The 26,419-nt window shown below is 36.4% G+C and overlaps 1 protein-coding gene across 5 annotated transcripts in view; it reads left to right on the top strand.

Annotated features, from left to right (window-relative positions):
* LOC150104660 (sulfotransferase 1B1-like) overlaps positions 1 to 26,419 on the top strand; it is a 208,008-nt gene that overhangs the window by 131,468 nt on the left and 50,121 nt on the right. For 3 of the 5 annotated variants that reach the window (XM_090395859.1, XM_090395855.1, XM_090395856.1), the window contains exon 2: positions 7,924 to 8,240. In XM_090395859.1, coding sequence (XP_090251985.1) covers positions 7,952 to 8,240 — 289 coding nt within the window. In that variant the 5' untranslated portion in view covers positions 7,924 to 7,951. The remainder of the gene's footprint in view (positions 1 to 7,923; positions 8,241 to 26,419) is intronic. The other 2 variants (XM_090395857.1, XM_090395858.1) reach the window with 1 other exon arrangement.

The following is a 26,419-nucleotide window of genomic DNA, read 5'->3' as shown; positions in this document are numbered from 1 at the left end:
AGCGTTCCTTAATCTACATTCCACTTATGCTCCTTTGTGCATTTTAAACGCGCAGTGCTTATGCTTAGACAGTTTTCTTTGGGGAGAGAGCAATGGCTTTCAAGTTGCCTGCCATTGCTGACCGATGTTTAATATTAGTACTGCTTGTTTTCAGTGCACCAACATTCTACTGAAGTTTGAGTTCGTTTCACGTAACTGCATCATCTTCTACTGATAATCACTTGAAAGATTCAATCTTACTTATCGCAGACGTGACTTTTAGGTGACCCTTTCACATGCTGTCTTGCGTTTTTTTCTTAAAGTGATGCGATACTGTTGAATAATAGCAATTCAATTTTTTTTTTTTTTTTTTTGCTAATAATAAATGAAAATTGCCAAGATTGTATTCTGTTAAGTTCTGGGTCCACTTTTGAAACTTTTCAAAGACAAACACTATTTGCTTCTTGGCTACGAAATGGTAATAGATATTTATTATCCTTGCTTTTAATTAGAGTACCGGATACCAAATGCCGCTCTTGTTCGTTTACTGATTAGATTTTTTTTTAAATTTCTTGAGCTACCATGATTATCCACAAAAATAAATGGAAAATACAAATCATTAATGATTTGAATTTTCACAAATTTCAGGCTCTCTGGTATTAAAATTTCTCAATGTAATGAAGCTCTCTTGTGTTTTTCAGACATTTTAATTTCTTCCAGTATACAGTGCATAGTTTATAATACGTGCCTGTAAGCATGGATGTTAAATAATCTGCATGGTTTAAATTGCTCAAAGCTTGCAAATGTGTCTGCATTCTGATTTCCTATTGAACCGTGAACATGTCAAAGAAAGAAAAGTAGGGTGGTTCATATGGAGGCACGCATTCCTTCAGGGTTCACTAACTCTTGAACCTTTAACTTCGAACGGCGTTTTGAGGGATGAAATTGGTAAACTCAAAACATTTGCAATCATATTTGTACGTTTATTGCCGCATCTTACAGTTTCAATAATAACCTACAGTAGTTTTGCAGTGTTTAAAATAAATATATGTCTTCGAAGTAACATTAATATTTTGTTCAGTAAAATTTCATATTTTAAGAATGCGAAATTATAATGTTACTTGAGCAGACACGCTATTTGCTTTTTTCGGTAGATTTATCTATCCTGAATGTGTATATGCGCGCGCGCGCGCACACACACACACACACACACACACACACACACACAAAGAATGGTGCTAGTCAGTAATTTTTTATTGCTCTGTACCGAATTCGGATCAAAAGTATGGAATAGAAATGCACAACAGCAGCGGTATTGCAGTTTTTTCCACGTTTAAATTTTTTATTTGCCAGTAACTTGTGCTCACGGATCTATTTGAGGGAAATAAAAAAAAAATCGAGTTACTTTTTTTGTTTGTTGTTTCAATCTATCTAATGAAGAGGAAAGGAATTGTCAAATACGCGATTTTAATCAGGGTGTCTTCTTCGATGCATGCTGGAAGTTGGTAGAAAGGTGCGATCTCGCACATTCCGTTTATTTAAAAATAAACTTAATATTTTATACTTATTCAACATTAGTGACCTCGCGTGCTTGCCAACTAACGCCTACTCGGAGATAATTGGATGGTAGTGTCGTACAATTTGTATTTGCTACTGATGTATGATTTGCCACGTGAATGCACCTATGAGTTGTGTGAATGCATTTTGAAGTATTCGACAAAATATCAACACAAACTGCATCAGACAGTCGTATTTTCATTATACCATTTTAATTCGTTTTCATTCATGGCTGGTCTATTTCCTTCACTCTTCTTCCATATCAGGTTGTCGTTCTTGGAAGTTTTTCGACTTCGTTATTATATTATACCGTTTAGTTTATTATACTGAAAGGTATAATAATAGATACAGTCCAGAAGAGAATGTTAAATTGTTTAAATCACAATGAAAGGTCGTGCACATCTTGACTAGCGTATTATAATCGTAGTCACCATATAATCCCTGCGGGTGGAGTGATTTTATCAAAGGCCATATCACCGGCTACCTCAAGTAGCTGGTGGTGTAATCAATGACGTGGTCACTGATTTTCAGTAAGTGATGGTTAGTCTCTGTATGGCAGTTGTTGTGATATAATACTTTCGAAGCTTGTTAAAAGTTGCTAGAAGTGATACAACTTTCGATGAGTTGAAGGATATTTGTACTGAGATGGCACCTAGTAATACCTGAAAGAGAATTCCAGCTATCACTGCCATCATATATTTAATTTTTAATCCAAAATAAATAATAGTTTCTTATAAGTCTGAAGTTAAATACATTTATCCATTTGGTTACGCCTGTATTTTTTGACGTGAATACGTCTTTAGGGGGTACGGGACGAAAAGTTGAGTGTAACGAAATCATTCGATAAGGTTTGGCTTAATAATTTCTAAACTACTAAAGGTAGCCAAACGAAACTTATATCATTCGATAGCTGAGGGAATAAAGATTCATCAGTGACCTTCAGATAGCGCGCTGCGCCCCGCGGGTGACAGTGGGGTTCCGCCATTTTGTGTACGATCCGCCGCTCCTCGGAAACTTCCACTTAGTATAACTTCGCACTCTGTCGTGGTACGACGCTCGTTTTAGTCTCAATCAACGGCTCTCGTCGAGATCTATCGATTTAACGCATAATTCTTAAATTTCAATACAGTGTTGGTGAAGAAAATGTGGATTTAAGTTGAAAAATTTTAGAAATTTCACAACGTCCGCCTATACTCGCCGGAAAGCCAGCCAGAAATATGCCGAACGCATACGACGGGAAAGAGCAGCTCGTCAACTTTCCAATAATATCCCAATGCCTGGGTCGGAACGAATAGGGAAGTATCGGAAGCGAAAGAAATTGGAAGTGGCGCGGCTAACGGCCCAGCACTTCGGTGGCGTCGGCGCACGAACCCATGGATGTAAATGACGTAAGCGACTATGCCACCGCTTCGGAAGATGGATTGAACGAAATGGATGTGGATTTCGGAACAATGGAAGAGCATTGGAAGTCGGCGAGCCCGCTTGTGCCATAACGATTCACAAATCACAAGGAGGCACTTTCGATCGAGTCGCCTTTCAGTATGACAAGTCTCAACAGAATCAACTGCTGTACGTTGCACTGAGCAGAGTCACTTCTATCGATGGGCTGTATTTGACTAACGAGAGAGACGATTATAAATTTTATCACGGTTACGGATATTCAGCACCCACTGTCCAGGAGATGCGCGACGAATACGAGAGAATGAAGAAACACCACTTGCCGACGCTGGTTAAGCGAGTTGACAGTTTCTGTGGTCGACGATCGTCGACTGCTGCGATCACAGAGGAGGTCTAGATATTAAACGTAGATGATGATCGATCATGACAATGGCGAAAACTCACGGCGGGGAGTCTTACCTGTCTCGGCGATCAACGCACAGAGTTTGGTGGAGCACGCCGAAGATATCGAAACTGAGTCCCTTATGAACAGATCTGACTACTTGGTCATGGATGGATGATGCCACACCTGTGAATGTATCTGGTTTCGAACTTAAAGCATGCAAGAATACAGCCATAGAAAGGCGACGCAATCATCCGTCAACTTTGGGTGGAGTCGCCATATACAGGAACCTCAACAGTTTCACAGATTGTCAACGTATTGTTACCATTGATGTCAATCTTAAGCTTAGGGTCGAAAAACCATCAGTGGGAGATACATGCCTGGACAACGTAACGATCAACTGTGTATCTAAATTTGTCCTTGGAGCTGTGTACATTCATCGGAACGCTTCATCATCAGCGATAGAATGTTGTATCTATCGATCCCTGCTGCAATACTCGAAAAGCATAAAGAAAATAATCCCCAGTATCGAGCCAGACCTGCATACGCTCATCATCACCACCGGTGACTTCAATGTCGATGTGTCACAAAACCGATCACTGCAGGATTTATGGAACGCGAGTTTAATCTCACTTACGTTCAGACCACGGCGACCTCGCTAGGTAACACTTGTATTGATTTGACTTTAGCCAGAAACTTGGATGTATCTTGTCTACCGTTTGTATCTTACTTCTCTTGCCATAGACTTATGATAAATAAAATTATAATAGATTATTAAACTTGTTTTCATTTATTTACACTTCCCAACACATATATCCGCTGGCGTGACGTATTCACGTAAAACCCTCCGGCCATGCTCCGACACAACCACACCCGATTTTTATTTTATTGAAGAAATGTCAATATAATGTTCTTTCCTACATCGATTCTTGCAATGAATTAGCAATATGAGCAATCTCAGGTTGAAAAGATTGAAAAATTATTACAGATTTCATATATTCGTTCACTAATTAAACGTGCCGTAATTATTGCAAAGCGATAGATCAAAGCCTGCCTGGTTGGCTGAGTGGTTAACGTGTCCGCTCCCCAGCCAAGAGGCTGCGGGTTCGAATCCCTCCATGGATGTTTGTGATTGTCCTACTAACTCAATGTGGAAAGGGAACCTGCAACCCTACCACTTATTGTAGCAGAAGACCTCACTCCCAAAACCCGGTGAGATACAGGAGTGACCATTACGGCATCTACGAACGTCAAATGTGATTTTTTTTGATAGATTAAATCAATCGTGATAATATTGGTATTATTCCTCTTAAAATCGATTAATTGTAGTAATAGTAAGTGGTTCATAACCAATTACTAAAATAAAGCGCCAAAAAGCTTCAGTTCGGCGATGCAAAATTACATAAGCAAAGTGGACATTAGATCCAGCATTATTTCAAAGCCGAATGTAGAAATTATGACTCGTGAATGCCAAGGAATGTATTCCCTCAAACTCTCTGGTCAACTCACAAAACGCGCATACTTTCTACATTCAGCTTTGAAATAATGCTCGATCTAATGTCCACTTTGCTTATGTAAGTTCATAACGAAGATAAGCAATATCCTTAATCCATAAAACAGATGCTATCTTCTCATTTATTCAGACTATAACAGGAAATTATTTTTACTTACTCAGCCTAGTTGGTCGAGTGGTTAGCTCATCCGCTCTTCAGCAAGAAAGGCTGCGGGTTCGAATCCCACCTTGGGCATGGTTTGTGATTATCTGTGAAAATGCTAGTGGTAGTTGTGATGGGAGGTAGATGGCGTTGGTCTAGATGATGATGGTAGTTACTGTTCGTTGTAGTTGGCGGAGACAAAGTTGTAGAGTAGGTGCCCACCCCCTTCCTTCATGAGTCCTTGGACTCATTGGAGGTGTCATGTAATAATGATTATTTGAAGTAGATTTCATGTATACCTACATACAAAAAAGTATCTCCCATTGGGTTCGTATCAAAGTGTTTTATTGAAAATTCATCAGAAGTATGAAACTGGCAAGCTAATTTCATACTATCGATCTATTGGAACAAACATGAAGCAGCGACACATTAGTGACATAGTGTATACAGCACTGAGTCGACAAAAATATTAACATACAACACTTCATTGAAAGTTTTTTAAGCAACGTATTATTCTCATTATCATGGTCAACAAACCACGAGAATAAATGCCACACTGCGATATCCTTCTCGGATATCGTAGTGTAGAGAATAATTGAATTGCTATAACGATGACCTCCAGTTTTCTGCAGGACATCGTTGCAATAATGTATACCTACTATAGTTATTGCAATTATCCCAATAATATGCACCCGAAAATCTAAATAAATATATTAAACACCTTCACTAAGACCATGACGCCTACTTACGTCAGCTGACTGCATTAATTTCTGGTGGTGAAGCGTATTTACCACCATAGGATAAACTAACTCGCCTTTCAGCTATTTTAGAGTGACTTATCGATGCTATCCTCCAAGTATGTTTTATTACTAAAATGGACCATATTTCCAACCACGTGATTTTTATGTTAAATCAAATGGCAAAAGCAGTGATAATTAGCATTATTTCTTTATGATGTTGAACAGCCGCACTGCGCATGTTAACTAGCATTCATATGTATTTAGTAAGAATATATATTACTTCCTTGCTATTTTTTTTTTACTAAGACCATTTGCTAAAATACTGTAGCTGTTGAATGAATTCCAGAGCATATTTAAGTGAAAGTGAATCAAATTTATGACTTTGGGGAAAACCTTTTTTCACTGAAATTAATTTAGTCCTCCACCATCGTTGCGTTGTTGGAAGGGGAAGGTAGGAAAATTTGATCCCAAAGATTAGACATGTGAAATATTGATCATACATTTCAGTTGTTTTGCTAGCTTCGTTGTTCGAGTGGTTAGCATATCTGCTCTCCAACTAACAGGCTGCTGATTCGAATATCGCCATGTTGAGGTGAATTTCATCGCGTGCTGCTAGACTACCACCACCCTACTTATGGAAGCCTGAAGTGACTTGGTAAAAAGTTTCTTGTTTGGCCTTCAGAGCGCAATTTGTTTTGTTCACTACCCCCAAATGTGAAAACTGACTGTTTTACGGTTGAAGACTTTGAATTTTAGATAGTAGTAGCATTTGTACAAGTGGAAAGTAGTGTCTTGAATGGAAAAGGGCTAGTTTTTCTTTTTATTGGGGAGAGAGAGAGAGAGAGAAGGGAAGGTCTGAGAAAGCTATGGATGTGATGTGATGCCGTATGCTTGTGCTAGAAAAGGGTGGAGGTCTAACTCAGCGCACGAAGAGAAATCTGAGTATTATCAAAGGTAAGAGGTGAGCTGAGATATTTCTTAATGGCCAATAAGAGAGAACTGGGTTGGTATCATTGTAGTTTATATGCTTTTCCGCTGTACACTAAAGAATGGTAAGGAGATGAAGAGTTTCCAGGTTATTGGTTAAGGAAGAGTTTGAAGCTTGAAATGGTTATGCACCACAAATGGAGTGTAACTTCAGCAAAGCTATGGGTAGGAGTTGTGGTTACTGAGAGGTCATTTATGCGAAGGACGAATGCAAGTACAGAGTCCTAGGTATTCTGGTATGGGTGGTGATATATGAGATGAAGCTATCCACCATGACAAGTAGTGAATCAAAATTATAAAAACCACAGAGGAAACTGGTGCCCTTTTGTAAAGGATAGAAGACAATAAGATGGTAATTTGATGAGAAGGACTCTGTCAGATCCAGTCAAATGCTTCACTGCCTCACGAGTTTATCCAAAACGTTCCATGGGTTGTCTTACCATACTGATAGTCGCTAATTAGGTAAGAGTAAAGAAGCTAGCAGTTGACGACCTTTGTTTCGAGCGATCAGAAGTGAAAACAGTAGAATTATAGTTTGTTGGTTGGATTTTTTTTTTTAATTAACTGAATGACTTTATTTGCATGCTCTAAGACAGATGCTGGACGTATGAAAGATATAAAGATGATATTGGATGAACGTCAAAACATTTTTTTTTTTTTTTTTTTGCTATCAGTTGAGAATGTAATTAAACATACTGCAAGTAAGAGCTAAAATCACACGCATACGAAGTTTAAAATAAGTATAACATCACTTTGAGGCTTTTGATCATGACTTTATAACTGTCCAACAGCTAGTGCGCAACTCGCTGCTAATTCACGAACAAAACAGTTCTGGGAGGAGTGCTTCTGCTGACAAGAACACCGGTTTTAATTCTCTTTGCCTTTCCTGGATAGGTCTGAGTTGATCATGTTAGCTAGTTCGTTGATATCACATTGCATTTATCCGCAACTGTTGTGCATTTTTACGGCTAGCATTTGGTAAGGCTAGGTATGAATCATAAATTTTCAGTTTTGATTCCAAAATTAAAGCTTGCGGCGTGATCTAAAACAACGATCAGCAATCATTGTTTTAGATAATACTTAGTGCCACCTAGCGAAAGTTTCCACTAGGATCCATTGTAGGCTAATTGAAAAGGCTATTTTAGATATGTTTTACTTTAAGGTAATCAAATTATGTTATGTTCGGCTACTGAATACTTCGATTGATGGAATTATTGCTTTTCAGGTAGCCTGGAATCTCCCATTCTGGAGCCATGCTATCCATTAAATTCCTATACAACAATCCTATTGGATCATTCCTCACAGGACTGCGAAAGAAACAGGAAAAAAATGAAACTACTACTGATATTGTTTCTGCAGAAAACGATCCTACTTTGGACTTGGATCCCGTAAGGGCTCTTTATGTTCGTTCCATTCCACGTGCTCAGTGGTTTCAGGGAGTTTTATTACAAGGCTACTTTGTTCATCCTGATACTTTACACGGGCTTGAAGACTTCGAAATTCGACCCGATGACGTATTTATTATCACATATCCAAAATCAGGTAAGTGTTATTTATTTTAAACTTTATCACTGTATTAATTTATGAATGCATTGTCATTCATGAATCTTACGAATTGTATTTTCTTTTAACAGCTCTACTTTGGGAATGCATACCGTTCGCTTAAATGTGTAATAGTTAAATGTGTATATATCTTCTACTAACTAAATAAAATTTCAGTTTTTCATATTCCGTTGAGAACAACTCGTAGAATGTTGGAGATTTTTTTAAACGTTTTAATAATTAATGTAATTACTGTTTCACAACCTTCTAAGTATTTTTATTCTCTGGGAAATTTTTTTGAAGATAGAAAGCATATCGGAGTTTTCCAGGCGGGTAGGATGACTCGCAGGCTACTATTTGATGGAATATAAAAATAAACATCGTCACCCTTTGCTGAAATATAACTTCCCGGTTCAATGCCAAGATGCATATTTCAAACTGATCATGATTAAAAACGAGAAAAAAAAAAAAAGATTTTTATTGTTTACGATTGGTACGCATAAGTATGTCTTTATTGTTTAGAAAAATACAACATAGGCGTAAGTATATACAGGTTGACCCTTGAACAACGCGGGTTTGAAATGCGCGGATTTTTTTGGAAAAATTATTGGTAAAATTTTTGGAGATTTGCGACAATTTGAAAAACTCACGGGCCAACCGCGTAGCCTAGAAATATCGAAAAAATTAAGAAAGAGTTAAGTATGTCATGAATTCATAAAATATATGTAGATATTAGTCTATTTTATCATTTACTTCCATAAAATATACACAGATCTATTAATAAAAAATTAAAATGTATCAAAACTTACGCATACAACTACTTAAAGACTGTACATGGCGCCATTCGCAATCGAGAGAAATGTAAACAAAGGTAAAGATACAATATTAAATCATAGCTGCATAAAATTAACTGTTATTAATTAATTAGTTAAAATTATTTAATTAGAATAAAATAAAACTTTTATAACGATTTTTTCATTAGTGTATAGGCTAGGCTACCGCGAAGCAATTGTATCAATTTCACTAGGCTACCATATAGCAATCATATTGCTGCTGCTTCGTTATCAATATATGAATCGTTATACCTGTAAATAAATATGAATTTCTTTTTCTCATTATCTTTTCACTTTTGATGTCTATTGTTAGAAATTCGTATAATATGTACAGTGTTTTGTATCATATAAGACAATATTTGATGTACGAGGGCGGTCTGAAAAGTTCTCATCCTCGACCACGGATGGCAAGATTTTTTTTCTAAGTTGGTACATCTGTCATAAGCATCCATGTGAATTGCAAGTCATTCTATCAAGTAGTTTGTTTTTTATACAGCTGTCTGAAGCAAAAGTGTCGTCTGTATCCATTTCAAGGGATACAGACGACACTTAGAATTCTTTGTAAAAGAAGGTTTAACGCCAAAAGAAATTCATTCGAAGTTCATAAAGGTTTATGGGCACACTCTTCTTTGTTTTCGACAATTAAGAAATGGGCTGCCGAGTTTAAACGTGGCCGTACCTGTTGAGACTACAGGCATTTCAAAAGAACGTCTGGGATATATTTTGCATGAAGAATTGCAAATGAAAAAGCTTTGCGCAAGATGGGTGCCGCGCTTGCTCACAGCAGATCAAAAACGCACTCGCATGGAAATCTCTGAACAGTGCTGCTTGAAGCGTTTCAACAAGAATAAAACTGATTTTGTGCGTCTATTTATTACTATGGATGAGACTTGTATTCACCATTACATACCAGAATCCAAATAGCAGTCAAAACAGTAAACAGAGGCTGGTTGTTCAGCGCCAAAGAAGACAAAGTCGGTTCCATCAGCAGGAAAGGTCATTGCATCGGTGTTTCGGGATGCTAAAGACAGTTTGTTTATTAATTATCTTGAAAAGGGTAAAACAATAACCGGGGAATATTATTCCGATCTTTTAACCAGACTATACGAAAAAATTCGTGAGAAAAGAGTCGGTTTGCAGAAGAAAAAAAAACACCTTTCATCAGGACAATGCACCTGGCCACAAAGGTGTTTTGGCAATGGGAAAATTAACGGATCTGCACTATGAATTGTTGGAACATCCACCCTATTCCCCAGATTTGGCTCCCTCTGACCTCTATCTCTTCTCAAAACTAAAACTCTTCCTCGCTGGTCATCGTTTTTCTTCGAATTAAGAGGTGATTGCAGCTGTAAAGGGGTATTTTTGCAAATCTTACTGAGAACCACTACAAGGACTGGATAATGGCGATGGAGCATCGCTGCAATAAATGTCTTAGTCTTAAGGTAGATTATGTCGAAAAAAAAATTTTAAATTATAAATTCATTTTTTCATTGTTAGGCAGAGAACTTTTCAGACCACCCTCGTAAAGCAATCATATTGCTGCTGCTGCTTTATCAATGCATGAGTCGTTATATTTGTAAATAAATATGAATTTCTTTTTCACATTATCGTTTCATTTTTGATGTCTAATGTTAGTAATGCGTATAGCATCTGCAGTATTTTGTATCATATAAGACCATAATTAATGTAGGTACTGGCAGACAGACAGACGGTTAATTGTGTAAACAGACGACGTAAATTTAAGCGATGAGTACAAAACAATATAGTACAGCACTGTAAATGTATTTTCGCTTCCTTATGATTTTATTAATAATAAGATTTTCTTTTCTCTAATCTTACTTTATTGTAAGAAGACTACAGAGTGTGATCAAATTATAAGAGCCATAGTGTGAAAAAGGTATTTTGTGAGTTTCGGGTAGAAATAAAACCACATTGTCAGTATTTTTACATGAAATTGTTTTTATTAAAATTAGTCCTCTAATGATACACTTAAAAAAGTAAAGTATGCTTATATAATTAAAGAAAAAAATATATATATAGAAATAATTATGAAATCAATATTTGATAACGCCCCTTTTTGCTGCAATTACTGCTTCGATTTTTTTGGTCATACTTTCTATGCATTTGGCGCAGTTTAATTTTATTGATTCATTCCTGTGCCACACATCAATCAAACGCTCTATTAATTGGCGTTTGTTGGTGACAAGTTCCTTGGAAATTTTCCGCTTCATCCGTTTCCAAAGGTTCTCGATAGGGTTGAGATAGGGTCGATAGGGTGAACGAGACAATAAGGGTAGGACTGGGAATTAAAGTGATCTGAATTATGTTGATGATTTGATCTCTTTTGCATTCATGCTCATGGTGGGAGTCGAACCCAGGTGGTTGGAGAGCGGATAAGCTATCCATTGACTTTCTATTTGTTACTGTCAACCCATGTCATTTGAAACCCACCTCTTTCCGGATCACAATCTATAATCAAGAGAATGTCCTGCGTACTGACAATACGGCCGAACTATCGTGGCCTTTCCTAATATGGGTTACTGCTAATACAAGTAGCTGGCTGACAACTCCAAACAGAACATTCGTACAGTATGAAGTAGCAGATACTCGGGATAATTAATTTGGTATAGCAAGCTGTTTGCTCAGGTCAGACTCGTAATTGTAAGATACTTGACGAACTTGTATGTATACGCTAAACTTTATCGCGGCCCTTCAGTTTTTAGATAAAGCAAAGTATTTACAGGAGCAAAAGATTTAGATGAAATTTAATATCGTCGGATACCTAGAATATTTATTAGTATTTGAGCACACTACTTTTCAAGCCATTTTTGACTTTCGCAAAACACTTATTATTGAAAGGGAGGCGATTAAATATCCATATCTACTACCTAAAAACATTCACAAAATTTCATATCTAGAATAATAAACTATTTTTCCGGTCCTGCAAAATCCATGTTACCTCTAATGCGAACCTCTGACGAAAACGTTTGTCCGCTCCGACTGTAAATGCCTTTCTTCCGCAAATTACTGTTTATACACTCCACAACTGAAACGTTTGAATTTTCATGTAAAAAAATCGTTTTTTCTGTTCTATTCGTTGAAAATTGTCCTTTTTTTTTTAATCTTCATCTCCTGAAATGATATTCTCTAACGATGACGATCAGAACCCTGACCATAGCCATTTGTCAAATGGTACTAGTACACGCAGAAGCAATTAACATTGTCATAACATCACTGCCTTAATGGCGACATAGCTGTCGAGGGTGGAGCTCCATCACGAGAACTGAGTAAAAAATGGCACTTAGGAATTGATCATAGTTTTGTGTATCTTTGTATCTTGGTGCTGATTTTGAAATTACCGTTAAGAAATAAGGGCAGCATAATCGTCAAACATAAAGAACTGTTGGGTGATGGTCCGTCTGGTACCAAACTTGCTGAAAAGAACTATTCACATACTTAAAATTTACCTACGCGGCGCTTTTTTTTTTTTTTTTATGCAATCTCCGGCAATCAATACTTCATATCTTTAATGCTGTCGGTCTCCACCCATTAAAGATATTCGAATTACTTTGCTAAGATTACGGTTCCTTCCCTTCCCCCCTTCACTGCATGAATCTTTCACTGACACTGTTAAGCCTGTCTAAAGATTACCAATCCATGTCATTCGTAAAGTGACCTTGTTTTAATGCTTTTCAACATCAAATTTAAACCCGCAACACATTAAAGAAGTTAGCTTGTTTCCAGAATTTAAAAGTCGACTGATAATTTATTCAATTTCTTTTCTTTCTACATTTTTTCTTTGTAGATATAGATGTGCTAGTAGTTTCCTGGAGAAGGAGTGGAAGGAATGTTAAATTGTATTAAGAAGAAAATGAAATTAAGTTTTATGGAGAAAAGGAAATAAAAAAAAATTCTTAATTTAATATTCGAGGGCTAACAATATTTTTTGTTGGACTTTTTATGCTGTTCACTTTTTTTTTCAGTATTGAGTTCGTCGGTCTGCTGTGGCTATGGAGTAAGTTTTTCTTTCAGTTATTCTCTAACAAACATAAGGCCCAGTTTGAACACGTTTTGGTTTTAGTTACACGTATAAAAGATATGAATTTGGATATTTCGTGGAGTTCATGCCGTTGCCACCCCAAATAGACGTGTGAATGATGATGATGATAATAAAAGTAACGAAATCTTTGTAATAAATATTTGTAAATAAAAAAAACGTACCTTTAAAACCCTTGCGATTTGAAACTCCTTTTACAGATATGTATGAATGGCAAACCTCTTCCTCGACTTTAAAAAATCTAAAATTTTTTAATCTAATCTAAACAGTTAGATTAAAAATCTAACTTTTTAGACTACATATGTTGACTAAACTAGAAGTTTTACGCGGACTGTTCGATAAGTCCGTGTAAAGTCTAAGAGATGGCGCCACCAGTACGTATCGAGGTTATTTTTAGTAGCTGGCAACTGTTGGAGGATCACACACTAAGTTTCAGTCAGATCAATTACTCTGTGTTTGGTGTTCATTTGAATCGATCAAGTACTGTGATTTGTGAAAAATGGATGAGAAAGAATTTCGTGTGGTGATTAAACATTAATTTTGGAAGGCAAAACGGCTCAAGAAACCAACGCTAAGCTTGATGAACATGATGGTGAGTCTGCACCTTCGATTAGAACGATTTATAAGTGTTTTAGTAACTTTCGAAGTGGCCATATGAGCACAAGTGACGCTGAACATTCTGGACGCCCTGTTGAGGTCACTACTCCAGAAATTATTGAAAAAATCCATGATATGGTGATGGATGAGAGAAGAGTGAGTGCGTAAAATTGATAAGGCTGTGGACATCTCAAATGGCCGCATACATAATATTTTACATGAACATTTACATATGAGAAAACTATTCGCAAGATGGGTGCCGCGTTTGCTCACACTGGATCAAAAGTGTGAACTGCTGCAAGGACAGCTTGAAGCTGTTAAAACGGAATCCAGAGGAATTTTTGCGTCGTTTCGTAACAGTGGACGAAACATGGATTCATCACTACCAGCCTGAGACCAAGGAACAGTCAAAACAATGGGTTGCAACAGGGAATCTGCATCAAAGAAAGCGAAAACCGTTCCTTCAGCAGGAAAGGTTATGGCCACTGTCTTCTGGAATGCTCATGGCATAATCTTCATAACTTCTTGGAAAAAGGGCAAAACAATTACAGCAGTGTATTATGTGTCTTTGCCGAATCGTTTAAATAATGATATAAAGGAAAAACGACCACACTTGGCGAAAAAGCAATTCTTTTTCACCACGACAATGCACCCGCTCACTCTTCTGCAATTGTGACCGCAAAATTGTTCGCTTTACGCTACGAAGTCCTTTCGCATCCACCCTACTCTCCAGATTTGGCTCCCTCGGACTACTATCTGTTTCCAAACATGAAAAAATGACTGGCAGGAAAGAGATTTTCATCAAACTATGAGGTGATTGCAGAAATAACTGCCTGTTTTGAAGAGTTGGACAAATCATACTATATGGACGGGATCAAAAAAATTCGAGCACGTTAGACTAAGTGTATAGACCTCAAAGGAGACTATGTTGAAAAATAAAAAATGTTTGCCCTAAAAAAATTTAAGTTTTCTTCATTTTTGCACGGACTTATCGAACAACCCTCGTAATTGTGAAACAGAAAATGCCATTCCAGGCGACTCTCGACAAATATGAATATTCTAGTATACTGTCTGTGAGCACCGAGTGTATTCCACTAGCCTTGTAAGCTAGAAGGAAAATCTCCTCCTTTGTGTAAGACCTGCTAACCCAGGATTAGTTACAGTGCTCTTATAAGTATTTCTCTTGCCACTAAGACGAAATGAAATTAAACCTAGGTCTTTCCATCTTCTTAGCTATCGACCAGCAGGAATAAAGATTTTTAGAGGGAAATTAATAAATAATAATAAAAAAGATTTGATGTAAAAATTTCCAGAGTTTACGGTTTCAATGTTGATATCTAGTTTTTATGCTGTCATTAACAGGTAAATGCCCATAGTCACCTTTTACCAGATGTCTTGTCTTTTTTTTTTTTTTTTTTTTTTCAGTATCGCAGAAACCTCACTTTCTCGGGTGATGCTAGCGAAGGGACCTAGGTCAGGAGCCCCAATTTTGGGCTCTCCATCTTGTTGCTAAGAACCCAAAATTTCGAGTTATATCATTATTGGAAATCCACGTTGGCTCTAATCGTTCACATTTTCTCTGCCTAGAGGAAAACATTTCGACCATGCAGAAACCCGTGTTTTGGAAATCGCGTAGCATGCAAGAATTAGCATTTTCATTAATTTTGGAACTTTTTTTTATACTGAATTTCACACAAAAAAAATTATAGCGACTCCCGGTTCCAGATGAATATCATTCATGAAACAGTTTCGGAATCTCAATAAAAGCATCGCCGTTTCAATATTAAAATAGGACCGCTACTGAATTAACTCAAAAACAGAAAACCTATCCAGACTGTCAGTATCGGGAGTACATTTCATGTTCCTTGATAAAATCCGTCTACTTAGTTATATGTCATTTGGTTGGAAAGACCCTAGTTCGAATCGCGTCTAGAAAATGACCTTGCTAAGCACTTTTTTGAAGTGAGCCAAGCAGTCTCATGCGGAAGTAGAAATGTTTCCTCCCGAAACGATTGTCCTCCGAAGCAACGAATTTGTTTTCTGTGACAATTTTATTATGAGAAATAGAAACAGAGTCATAGAAACTCTTCGGCATTGAGACATTTGCCGAGGGCGCTGATGGATCATAAGGCGTCAGTGACAGGATATTTCACCAGTTATCGATATTGTCATACCACATATTGTCATACCACATATTGTCATACCACATATAAAAAGTGCTTAGCTACATATTTTGCCAAGGGCTCTAAAAACCTAGCGACGGTAATGCTAGTGAGTCATCACATCTATGTTACTGCAAGTTGACTGACAGATGCGACTTTCCCAACTCTTTGTAATTCTACATAGTAGTTATAAACAGTGGCCGATTAGACTAACCTGAAGTTTCCTAAGTATATTTATTGTGGACTTAGCGGCATTTAAAAATGTACTTTGTAATGTTAAATGCATTTTAAATTTCAGCAGTTGTTATAAGGCAATTTGCACATTTCTTTGGCCTTTTTAATTTACCTGATTTTACACTTGCCATTTATTTTAAAATGCCCCCCGTCTCTTCCTATTCAGAAGCACAAAAAAGACTTTCCCTGTAATAAGAAAATCCCAAGTTTAGAAACATAGTTATTTCATGAACAAAACAATGTATAAACTTAAAAAAAAAAAAAAAAAAATTGTGCACATACTGGCCACTGAATTAGAAACGTATAGGCATACAACTGCCAATACCGATTCTCTTCATTTCCCTGCATATAGTTCGGTGAGATATGGGTCAGGTATAGTCTTCATTAAATGATTCAGTCAATTGCTAGCACACAGGAAGTTTTTTTTTTTGTCCGTACAAGCATTATTAGACGACAGCGATCTGTTCCTGACATTCTGTCTCAAGGCCACAATTACGCCTTTTAGACAAACTATGTGGATTATTTTTCCACTGATTAAACACCCGGGATATCTCAGCTTTTGAGAAACCAGTCAGCTCTGCCGTTTTCTAGTCCGTGATCCCAGCCAGACGGGCGCCCACAACAAGCCCTTTATCGAACTTCGAACGATTATAATGGAAAAATCTTGTGATCAACACTATTGACGATTAAGGTTAACGCTTCTGGTAAGATGGACTCGGCATTTAGTTCGTCATCCCTTTATCGGTTTCTGAAAGAAAATTAAATGCAAATTAGGTTTGTTAAGTGAGCATTTGGTTCGCCCATTATGGGCTGATTTATCATATTTCATACTTACATATGGGGCGTTTGTATCTTGAAGACGTGTTCTTCGTAATCGAAGTTCTTCGCTTGGTCGAATAATGGGTTAGAGTGGATGGCTGCATTCGCAAAAAAGTTTGCGGGCGTTTCGCGTAGGAAGGTTACGATATCTGGGATATCGGGTTTTCGATGAAGCTGTGTATTTTTCATGAACTATGGATCGTTGAACGCCATGCATTTTTTTAATCTGCGAGTCAGCCATGTTTCCCCGGCTGGCGATCAGTATGTCAGAATCGGTTCTTATAAGAACTGGGCGATGGACCGAGTCCTTGACTCTTTATCCCGTCATCTGAGTGAAGAAAATCGATGTGGATGGAGTGTTATTGAGCTAAAAAGCTCTAGTCATGGCTGGAAAATGGCAATAGCCGAGCCTCAGTTAAAACTTCATTGGCTACAGCATTGCCATTTGTTACCCTGGAAGTCATAAAAAGGACTTCCAGGGTAACCGTCAGCATCGGTCTGATCATCGTTTTGTATAGGAGCGAAATGTACTGTTTAAGAAAGGTGACGTTGTGCGTATCTCCCCACAAAAAAAAATCTTTTTGATATAGGATCCACACCTTCGTGGACCGAGGAAATTTTTATCATCAAGACCGTTATTTTTACCAGTCGTGTCACCTATCGACTCGAAGACACAAGCGGAAAAGAAATTTCTGGTCGTTTTTATGCCGATAAAATGCAAAAGGTAGCCAGACTTGAATTTTGCGTTGTTGACAAAGTGTTGAAACGAAGAGTTAGAAGTGGTATTCCGGAGTTGTTAGTGAAATGGCGATCTTATCCAGACCCGAGTTGGGTTCGTTCAAGAAATATTACGTTCATATAACAGCACTCTGGGGTATTATTATGATTCTTTATGTTTTGTCTCCTGTAAACAAGATCGTTCTCCCTGAGGATGATAACTGTATAATTCCAAATCGAGATGGTAGACGTGTTCGGTAAGAGCGTGCGTTGTTCTGTAATTGGCATGTGTGTGTGTTTAGAAGAGATAGTAATGCTTCGTTTAGTGATATAGTTGTAACCTGGATGAGTACAAATCGATCCTCATCTAAACAGAAGCAAGTATACAAGTGTTAAATTCGTGCTACCACCTGAAATTTTCACTATACCATCCGAGGACAGATATGGCTGCTGGTTATCTGATGCTGCAAACTTTCGAAGACGAGTATCTGCTCTGGAGAAACAGTTGGGAATATCGTCTCGTGTCATATCTGACTTCAGATCCGAAATATTTGAAAAAGCAGGGGTGTATGACTCCGTCAATACCGACAGAGGTACCTAACCTAGATACCCCGGGCAAGTTTACACAAGTGACTATTCTAGAAACACCTCGAAATACAGGATTTGTGAATGAAGCCTTATTGGATGTTGTGCGCCATGTTGTTTATTCTCATTTTAAGCGACACACAGAGAGATTCATTCATTGTGGTGATGGGGATGTGATTGTTCATTTAGCACTTGCCCTATCATGTGTAAATCTTGTAGAAGTACTGGAAGCTTGGAGCAACCGTGTCGAACCGTTTTTCACAGAGATCGAAAAGGCTTCATACTTCACTCTACAGTTCGTCGAAGCGTGGTTAACAGATTGCAAGAATATTCATCTGTTGGAAAAGGTTTTGATATCAGAATATTCTACTGTATGTAATTGAGTATCTAATCTTGCCTAGTACAGCTTCTATGGATATATTCCCAGAGAACAAAATAGGAAATTATTCCGTAAGACTACAAAATGCTGTTGATCTCGGCCCAGGTGAATGGATAATGGGTTTAACTGAAATTCAAATCCCTGCTGTTTTCGATAATGTAGATGAGTCTGTCAATAAAGTTGAAATTGCACATGAAACTAAGGGTGAATACCAGATTATCGGCTGTTCAATTGATATATATATATATATATATATATATATATATATATATATATATATATATATATATATATATATATATATATATATATATATATATATATATATATATATATATCCTACAGTAGGGAATGCAGATCAGCTGGCAAGACAGCTGAACAATGCTGTTCCTGATGATGATAAACCCGATGTGATGTTTACTGTGGATGGTAAAAAAAGAAAGGGAAGATGGAATGTTGTTATACATACCCTACATGATTATCAGATCAAACTTTCCTCGGATCTGTCTCAGTTGTTGAAAGGTCCTGCCATCCCTTCTGGAGAGGCTTACACCAGTTGGAAAGGACCATGGACAATCGCGATGCCAAGTGCTATAACTGAACTTAAACTGCCTAAAATATACCTTTTCAGATATGTAAAGTAACGAAAATTGGAAAAATTTGAGACAAAAAAGGTTTCTATTAAGCCCGGATATTATCCTACCCCTCGATTTGTTGAATACTTTAGAAAAGCTCAGCAATTATGTTTCAACAAGAAGCATATTGGAAAGTTAAAAAGAATTCTTCCCGATAATACTAGTCTTCGATTTCCTAAAGCTGATCCGAGACTTGCTAGATTACTGGGGATAAACGAATCTCAAATCGGTCGACCATTTTCTGGAGAAGTCAAAGGAAAGTACATAATTGACATAAGGAAGGGAGTTTACGGAATTTATTGTTATTGCAATCTGTCTCTGCATGTCGTGAGTGATGTGTATGCACCTCTGCTCAGAATAATTCCTGCCACTTATGACGGAAGTGATATTATTTCTAAAAATATACAAGATAGATTACTTTCTGGTGTCTACGAAAAATTTTCAAATTGTAGAAATTAATTTAAGATCAGACAGTGGGGGAGCCTCTCTTATTTCGTTCCCGGAAATCAGTGATTAAACTCCACTTCGAAAAACGAGGATGAGCTACCTAGAATGCTATAGGAATCGAGCAGGATTAGGAATAAACTCGAATGTGTTCAAGGGTCCTACTTTCCAACGTGGAGGAGGAGTTAGGGGGTTTGTTTAAAAGTGTGTTCAGGTTTGTGACCCCTTTCGTTAAACCAGCAGCATGTGCTCTTTCAAAACAAGCAATGAAAACAGAAAACAAATCATAGGAGATGTAGTGTCTGGTCAGAACATTCATGAGTCAGTCAAGCGACGAGCGCAGATTTACTTAACCAGTCGAAGGAATTTTTAGGAAAATAACTGAGATCTGGTATAAAGCGACCTTGCAGAAAGAAGAAATGTCTTTGTCGAAGAGAACATCGAGAGAACACGACGCACGATATAATAAGTTTAAAAACAAAATGTCTTCGGAGTGTGTGGGTTCAGAGCTCGATATCTTTTGTGTACTGCCAACTGACTATTCACACGAGAAGAGTTTGTATGCAGCATATCACCCCCTTTCGAGTCTCGAAATCCATCACTGGATTTGTCAAAATCAGTTTTGTGTTTACGCTTTAAGATTGTGAATGCTGTGACGGTTCGTCTCTATCGGAGAATGCCAAAGTCACTCCTACGAACTTATTTCTACTCTCTTTATTTTCACAAGTGGATTTATTTTTAGGAGACACACTAATAAGTTCTAGAAATAACTGTTATGGATATCATACCTTTATGGAAAGTTTACTGAATTATGGATCTGAAGCAAAGAGAACTCATACGACTTGTGATGACCCTTTTGATGTAACCTTTCTACAGAATGGCACAACGACTCCGACATCTGGATTACAACAAAGACAAAAACTCGTGGAAAAAAGCTCAATAATAGAAATGATTGGATGCCTGCATCTCGATTTGTTTAGTCAAGCACGATATTTAATTAATCAAGTTGGTCTAAGGTTACGACTTTTAAGAGCAAAAACTGAATTTGCCTTGATTTCTACTGAATCTAAACCAAACTCCAAAATTGTCTTTGAAGAGGCTACGTTATATGTGCGAAAAGCTAAGATATCACCTTCAATTTTACTAGCACATATCAATTTTTACAAAAAGCAACAGCCAAATATCCCTTGGTATGTACAGAAGTAAAAACATTTTCAATAAACAAAGACTTACGGGTGTTACTAATGATCATTTTAGGGGAAAAATTCCTAGAAGAATAGTATTAGGATTAGTCAGTTCTAATGCATTTAACGGGGAGTTATTATGGCGAGAATCCATACTGTTTTCAGAATTTTGATTTGAACTTTTTATGCTTTCAACTCAACAACACACAAATTCCTAGCCATCCGTTCTCACTGCAGTTCGACATGAACGTTTATACAAGAGAATATTATTCTCTAATCAACGCGATGAAGATGACTTTTGAAGATCGTCGGCTGGATATTAAACTGAATGAGTATGCAAAGGGTTATTCACTTTACACAGTTGATTTGACCCCAAGCGAGCAGTCTGATAGCTAAGCCTTTACCCCTGATGGTAATCTTTCATTGTGTATAAAATTTGTCAAACCCTTAACACAGAACGTCACCGTTATTCTATTGTCAGAGTTCGAAGGTTTGTTGGAGATCTCGCACCAGCGTGACATTATTTTTGATTACTCGGTGTAAAAAAAAAAAAATGAATAAGTTAGATTTGGAACAATTATTATCTTTAGATAATTTTACTAAAGGGATACCCGTGTTACCAAAAGATCATCTTCCTGAAAACATGGAGGGGAATTTCACAGCCATTTGTATACAGATGAGTCTTATTTACCAGCGCGTCACTGGGTAGTCGTAAACATCAAAGAGAAAAAGCAAGGGATATTTTTCTGTTCTTTTGGAAGTAAGCCAAACAAGACGTTTCTTGAATTCTAAAACAGATTTTGTGAAAATGTGTCTTACAATGCCTCTCAGATTCAATCAAATAGTAGTGACGCTTGCGGTTTACACTGTGTATTTTTCTGTAAGTTACTGAGTAGAAGTTTTACTGTGGATGAAATACTATGTCAGATCTATTCTACTTCTCAGCATTATAATGATTTATTAGTATTATCCATGTTAATGTAATCCAGTTAATATAATCCTTGCATAGTCAAAAATAAAAGACTATTAACTGATTATGCGTGTACCTAGCGATTAGTTTTGTAATAAACAAAAAAAAAATAATAATAAGACATCAAATATTTATTACAAACATACTAGACATACAATGTGATAATACTGATTATATATAAATAAATATAATATATATATACAGGTATCCCTCGATTAACGCGGTTAATTAATCCCTCGATGTTACCGCGTATATCAAAATCGCGATAATCATATCTAATAATCAATGGTAAAAATTACAATTCGTCCATGATCGATTACTGTATTAATAATTCGTAGGAGGCTGCGTAGGAAGAATGACGTCATCATGCTCACGCCACGATGTTTGCATGTTTTTGCGTGGTAAATGTAACCCTGCGGAGTTCGCGGCGGTAAAAATTGCAGCATAGGTCGCGGTATATCTGAGAGATACATTCGTTACTAGTATGTTCTAAAATGCAATAAAACATAAAGAAAAATCACTGCAAATATAATACATGATGGTACAATCATCATATAATGGTGGATATTGAATCCAACATTATTTCATAGCCGAATATAGAAACTACAAGAGTTTCGTGCCGAATATATAGAAACTAAAAGTTTCGGCGGATGCAAGCATAAGCAACCATATGGGCAACTCGTAGTAAAGGTGGAGTAAGCTCTAGACACTTTCCTTAGTATTTTCCATAATGTAAAGCACATCTCCTAGAGGACATGTATGATAAATAAGCCTTTGGCTCTCTATTTCAGTAATACATGATGGTTTATTTATTTTCAGTTACAATCTAGAAATTATTGAACAAAGAATGTAAAAAATAAACTATACTATACTGACATCGGAGGTCGCGGGGTCTCTCACATACAATTTATTGTCAAATATCACAAACATTTGCATAACATGCGTTAAACCAAACTGACAGCAAAAAAAAAAAAAGTGCGGAATATCACTCGTAACATATGAATGCACAGCTACTCATGACCTCCAAGCTATACACTGAATTGTGTAAGAATATTTATATTAAACATTTTGCATGTATCTGTCAGGGTTAAAGGCGCGTTAATCAAAATTCTTGCCGCGTATGTCAAGGTATTTCCGCAATTAATTTCGTCGCGTTAAGCAAAACCGCGTTAAGCAAGGAATACCTGTGTATATATATATTATAGGTACAATTTTTTTTTAGTGTGGCAACCATTTCTTATTCTTAATAAAAGGGAAATCTTTAACCACAGATTGTAGCTGTCCGTATTCAGGTGGTAAATGTGGTCTTTCCCTTTTACCTGGTTTTTTCAAAACTCCCAATAAAAGTTCACGCATATTCACGTCAGGTAGAGTCATATTGTTCACTCGAATGGAACCATCAGAAGTCCAGTCGATACTCACTTTTAGATAAGATAGCAATAAACGTGCACTTTGATGTAAATTTGCATCATCACTTGGCTATTGAAAACTGACAACAGGGACTAGATTAATAACTGATTTTTTTCTTTGAAGAGCAGATATTTACGAAGCGTGTCCATGTATAACTTTATCATCAGAAGACACAGATATCATTTTTAAAATTTTCTTGATGTCGTGATCAGGAGTTTTCACTTTTTCGTGGAGCACTGTTTTAATTATGGAATCCATCAGTGACTTATTAAACTTCCGAGCAGCGGTGCTAAAATAGGAATCCTCCTCCTTTTTGCAAAACTTTAAAAAAGCATTAAACCGATACCCCCATTCATATGCCCATCTATCTAGCTTATTCAAATCCTCTTGCAGGGCTGCGCATCTGCACTATTACTAATAATTCTTCCCAGCTTCGCATCATCTGCAAACAACTGAATATCCCCTTGCAATCCACTCTGACAATGTCATTGATATAAAGGTTAAACAATATAGGTCCCAGTACTGAGCCCTTTGGGCAGAGCCGGCGCTAGGGTCTTTGGCGCCCGCATGCAATTTTTATCTAAGCGCCCCTCTAACGATCTGGGAGTGTGTGGTTCTTTTACGATAATAAAAATTTTAATTATTTGAAATTTCTTAAATAAATTTTGACAGAACAGCCACACGTTGGTGCGCTAAATGTAACGAACCGAGGGTGTTGACTAGGCAGGATAATCATTAAAAACCCGAATATTCAAAAAATTCTCAAAAGTTATTCTCAAAAGTTAAAGGAAATTTTGATAAAGCCACTTCACTTTAATCGTTGAATATAATCATACAGGGATTATAGCCTTCTCACCGACCCGAATCGCTAACAAAATTAAAATGAATTTTAATTAAAGTTAAAATTTATTTGAACTAAAGTTTAAAAAATTCTTGCATTTTACAAGTTACTAAATTCTTAGTAACTTGTAAAAAATGTTTAATGATTTTTATAAGTGGAACTATCTTTTAGAAAAATAAAAGAAACTCAAGATAGATGAGAAAATAAAAGAATTCAGAAATAATTAGAACATTTAATATAAGTATTCAAAAAATGACATCTTTACAGAATAACAGAAAATAAATTAAATTACATAAATATACTTGCAATTTTTTTTTTATTAAAATTTCAAGGTTTTTGATTTCATATTCACAAAATTAGAAATAATGGTCTTAACGTTTAATTCCGCACATAGCTATTAACGCCAAACTAACAAGCCTTTTTTGTGACATACATGTTCTTAAGTAGGTTTTTTAATCAATTTCAACTTGGAAAAGGAACGTTCACCGCTCGCTACACTAACAGGTAAGGTTAATAGTATTCTTAAAGCAATTGAAAAGTTAGGGAAAGATAAATTATTGGACACGATAAAATTAAGAATATCGAAAGGGCTTTTGAATATTTAAATTATCCTTCCGAAAAATATCCCGGAAAGCACATAACTCGTCAGATAGTTCTATTGCATTTACGTCTTTATTATCGCAGTCCTTCAAGAGAATCTCTAAATCGTCACAATTTTTTCGTAAATCTTCGTTATTAATTTGTAGTAATTTATACAATAAATTGAAATTATCATAATATGTTTTTAGTTGTTCAAAACGTTCTATTAACGAACACATTGCAACGTCTAGAAGTGTATAAAACACATTCACTCTAAATTTATCTTCTGGCGATTGTGGCGTTTCGTCATGGAGCTCGTAGTCAAATTGTCGTGTCTTCTTTCATCGTCGAACTTCCGTAGTTTTAAATTCTTGTTCTCCATCTACCTCTTCACTCAGTTATTTTGCCGTTTTTAGCACTTATTTAAAATTTGTATCTGATCGATACTCTTGTAAGAATATTTTTAAGTTTTCCATAGATTCTAAAGCAAGTGTTATGTTCATATTTTTGTCTTGAAGCATTTTACTCACAGGGTTTATTCTGTTAAGTAAATCATGCCAAGTTATAAGAGAGCAAATAAATTTGTAGTCCTTTATTTTAGCACATAATGTTTGTGCTTCATGCTGAGTTTCTTTATTAAAATTTTCATTATTTAAAATTGCAAAAAGTGCATCATAAATTTCTCCTAACTGATATCGTAGAGGGCGAATTGCATTAATTTTACTTTCCCATCGCGTTTCTGATGGCTGTTTCAATGTTAATTTTTTTACGAACTTTAAAAGGATTGCCCAACGTTTGTAAGAGAATGAAAAGAAATTTTATATTTCTTGAATAATTGCAAAGAAACTAATTGTATCTGCATTCCCTTTGGCTGCATCGTTAATGATTAAATTTAGAGTATGTGCAGCACATGGCACGTAAAATGCTCTTGGATTTTTGTTCAAAAGCAAATTTTGGAGCCCATATTTTTTCCCTTTCATATTTGCCCCATTGTCATACCCTTGACCTCGCATGTCTTCAATGGTAATGTTCCATTTTTCCAGTTGTTCCATTATTGTTGCACATAAACCACGTCCTGTGGAATCTGATATATCTGCAAAACCTAAAACGTTTTCCCTGATCTTGACAATTCCATTGTCACAGGAAACAAAGCGAATAATAATGGTCATTTGTTCTGTTTTACTTGCATCAGGTGTGCAGTCTAAAATTAAGGAATAATATTTAGATTTTCGAATTTATAATAAAATTGTATCCCTGATTGCGTTACTTAAAGTTTCCAATATTTCATTTTGACTGTCTTTACTCAAATAGTGTACTACCCTATTGTATTCGTTGTAGAAACATAAATTATGTTTCAACATAATTTTCCATAACGGGATCAAACATAGCAAACAGTTCGACTAATTTTAAAAAATTGCAGTTACTCCTTTCATATAATTTATCAGATGATCTGCAAAAAGCTAAATTTCGACTACCAAAGAATTTTATAATTTCAATCAAGCGTTCTAAAACACTCGTCCAATGTTTCTTTTCCATTTCATACATGCTTTGAGTCTGGAAATCAATAGTAGTTTTGTTTTTTAAAATTTTTATCAAGTTCCTTCCATTTAAAGAAATTTTTCATGTGAGTTAAACTAGTCTCATGTCTATGTAAAGTTGTACTTACATTTCTCCAATCGTTATAACCTTCTATAAGACTCAGTAGGTGCAACAAGTTTGCAACAAAAGCAAAA

The sequence above is a fragment of the Typopeltis vanoorti genome, chromosome 7 (genome assembly GCF_054136105.1).
Source record: "Typopeltis vanoorti isolate ZY-2024b chromosome 7, IOZ_Tvanoo_1.0, whole genome shotgun sequence".
NCBI classification, from domain to species: domain Eukaryota; kingdom Metazoa; phylum Arthropoda; class Arachnida; order Uropygi; family Thelyphonidae; genus Typopeltis; species Typopeltis vanoorti.
This window is presented reverse-complemented; position numbering and strand designations above follow the sequence as displayed.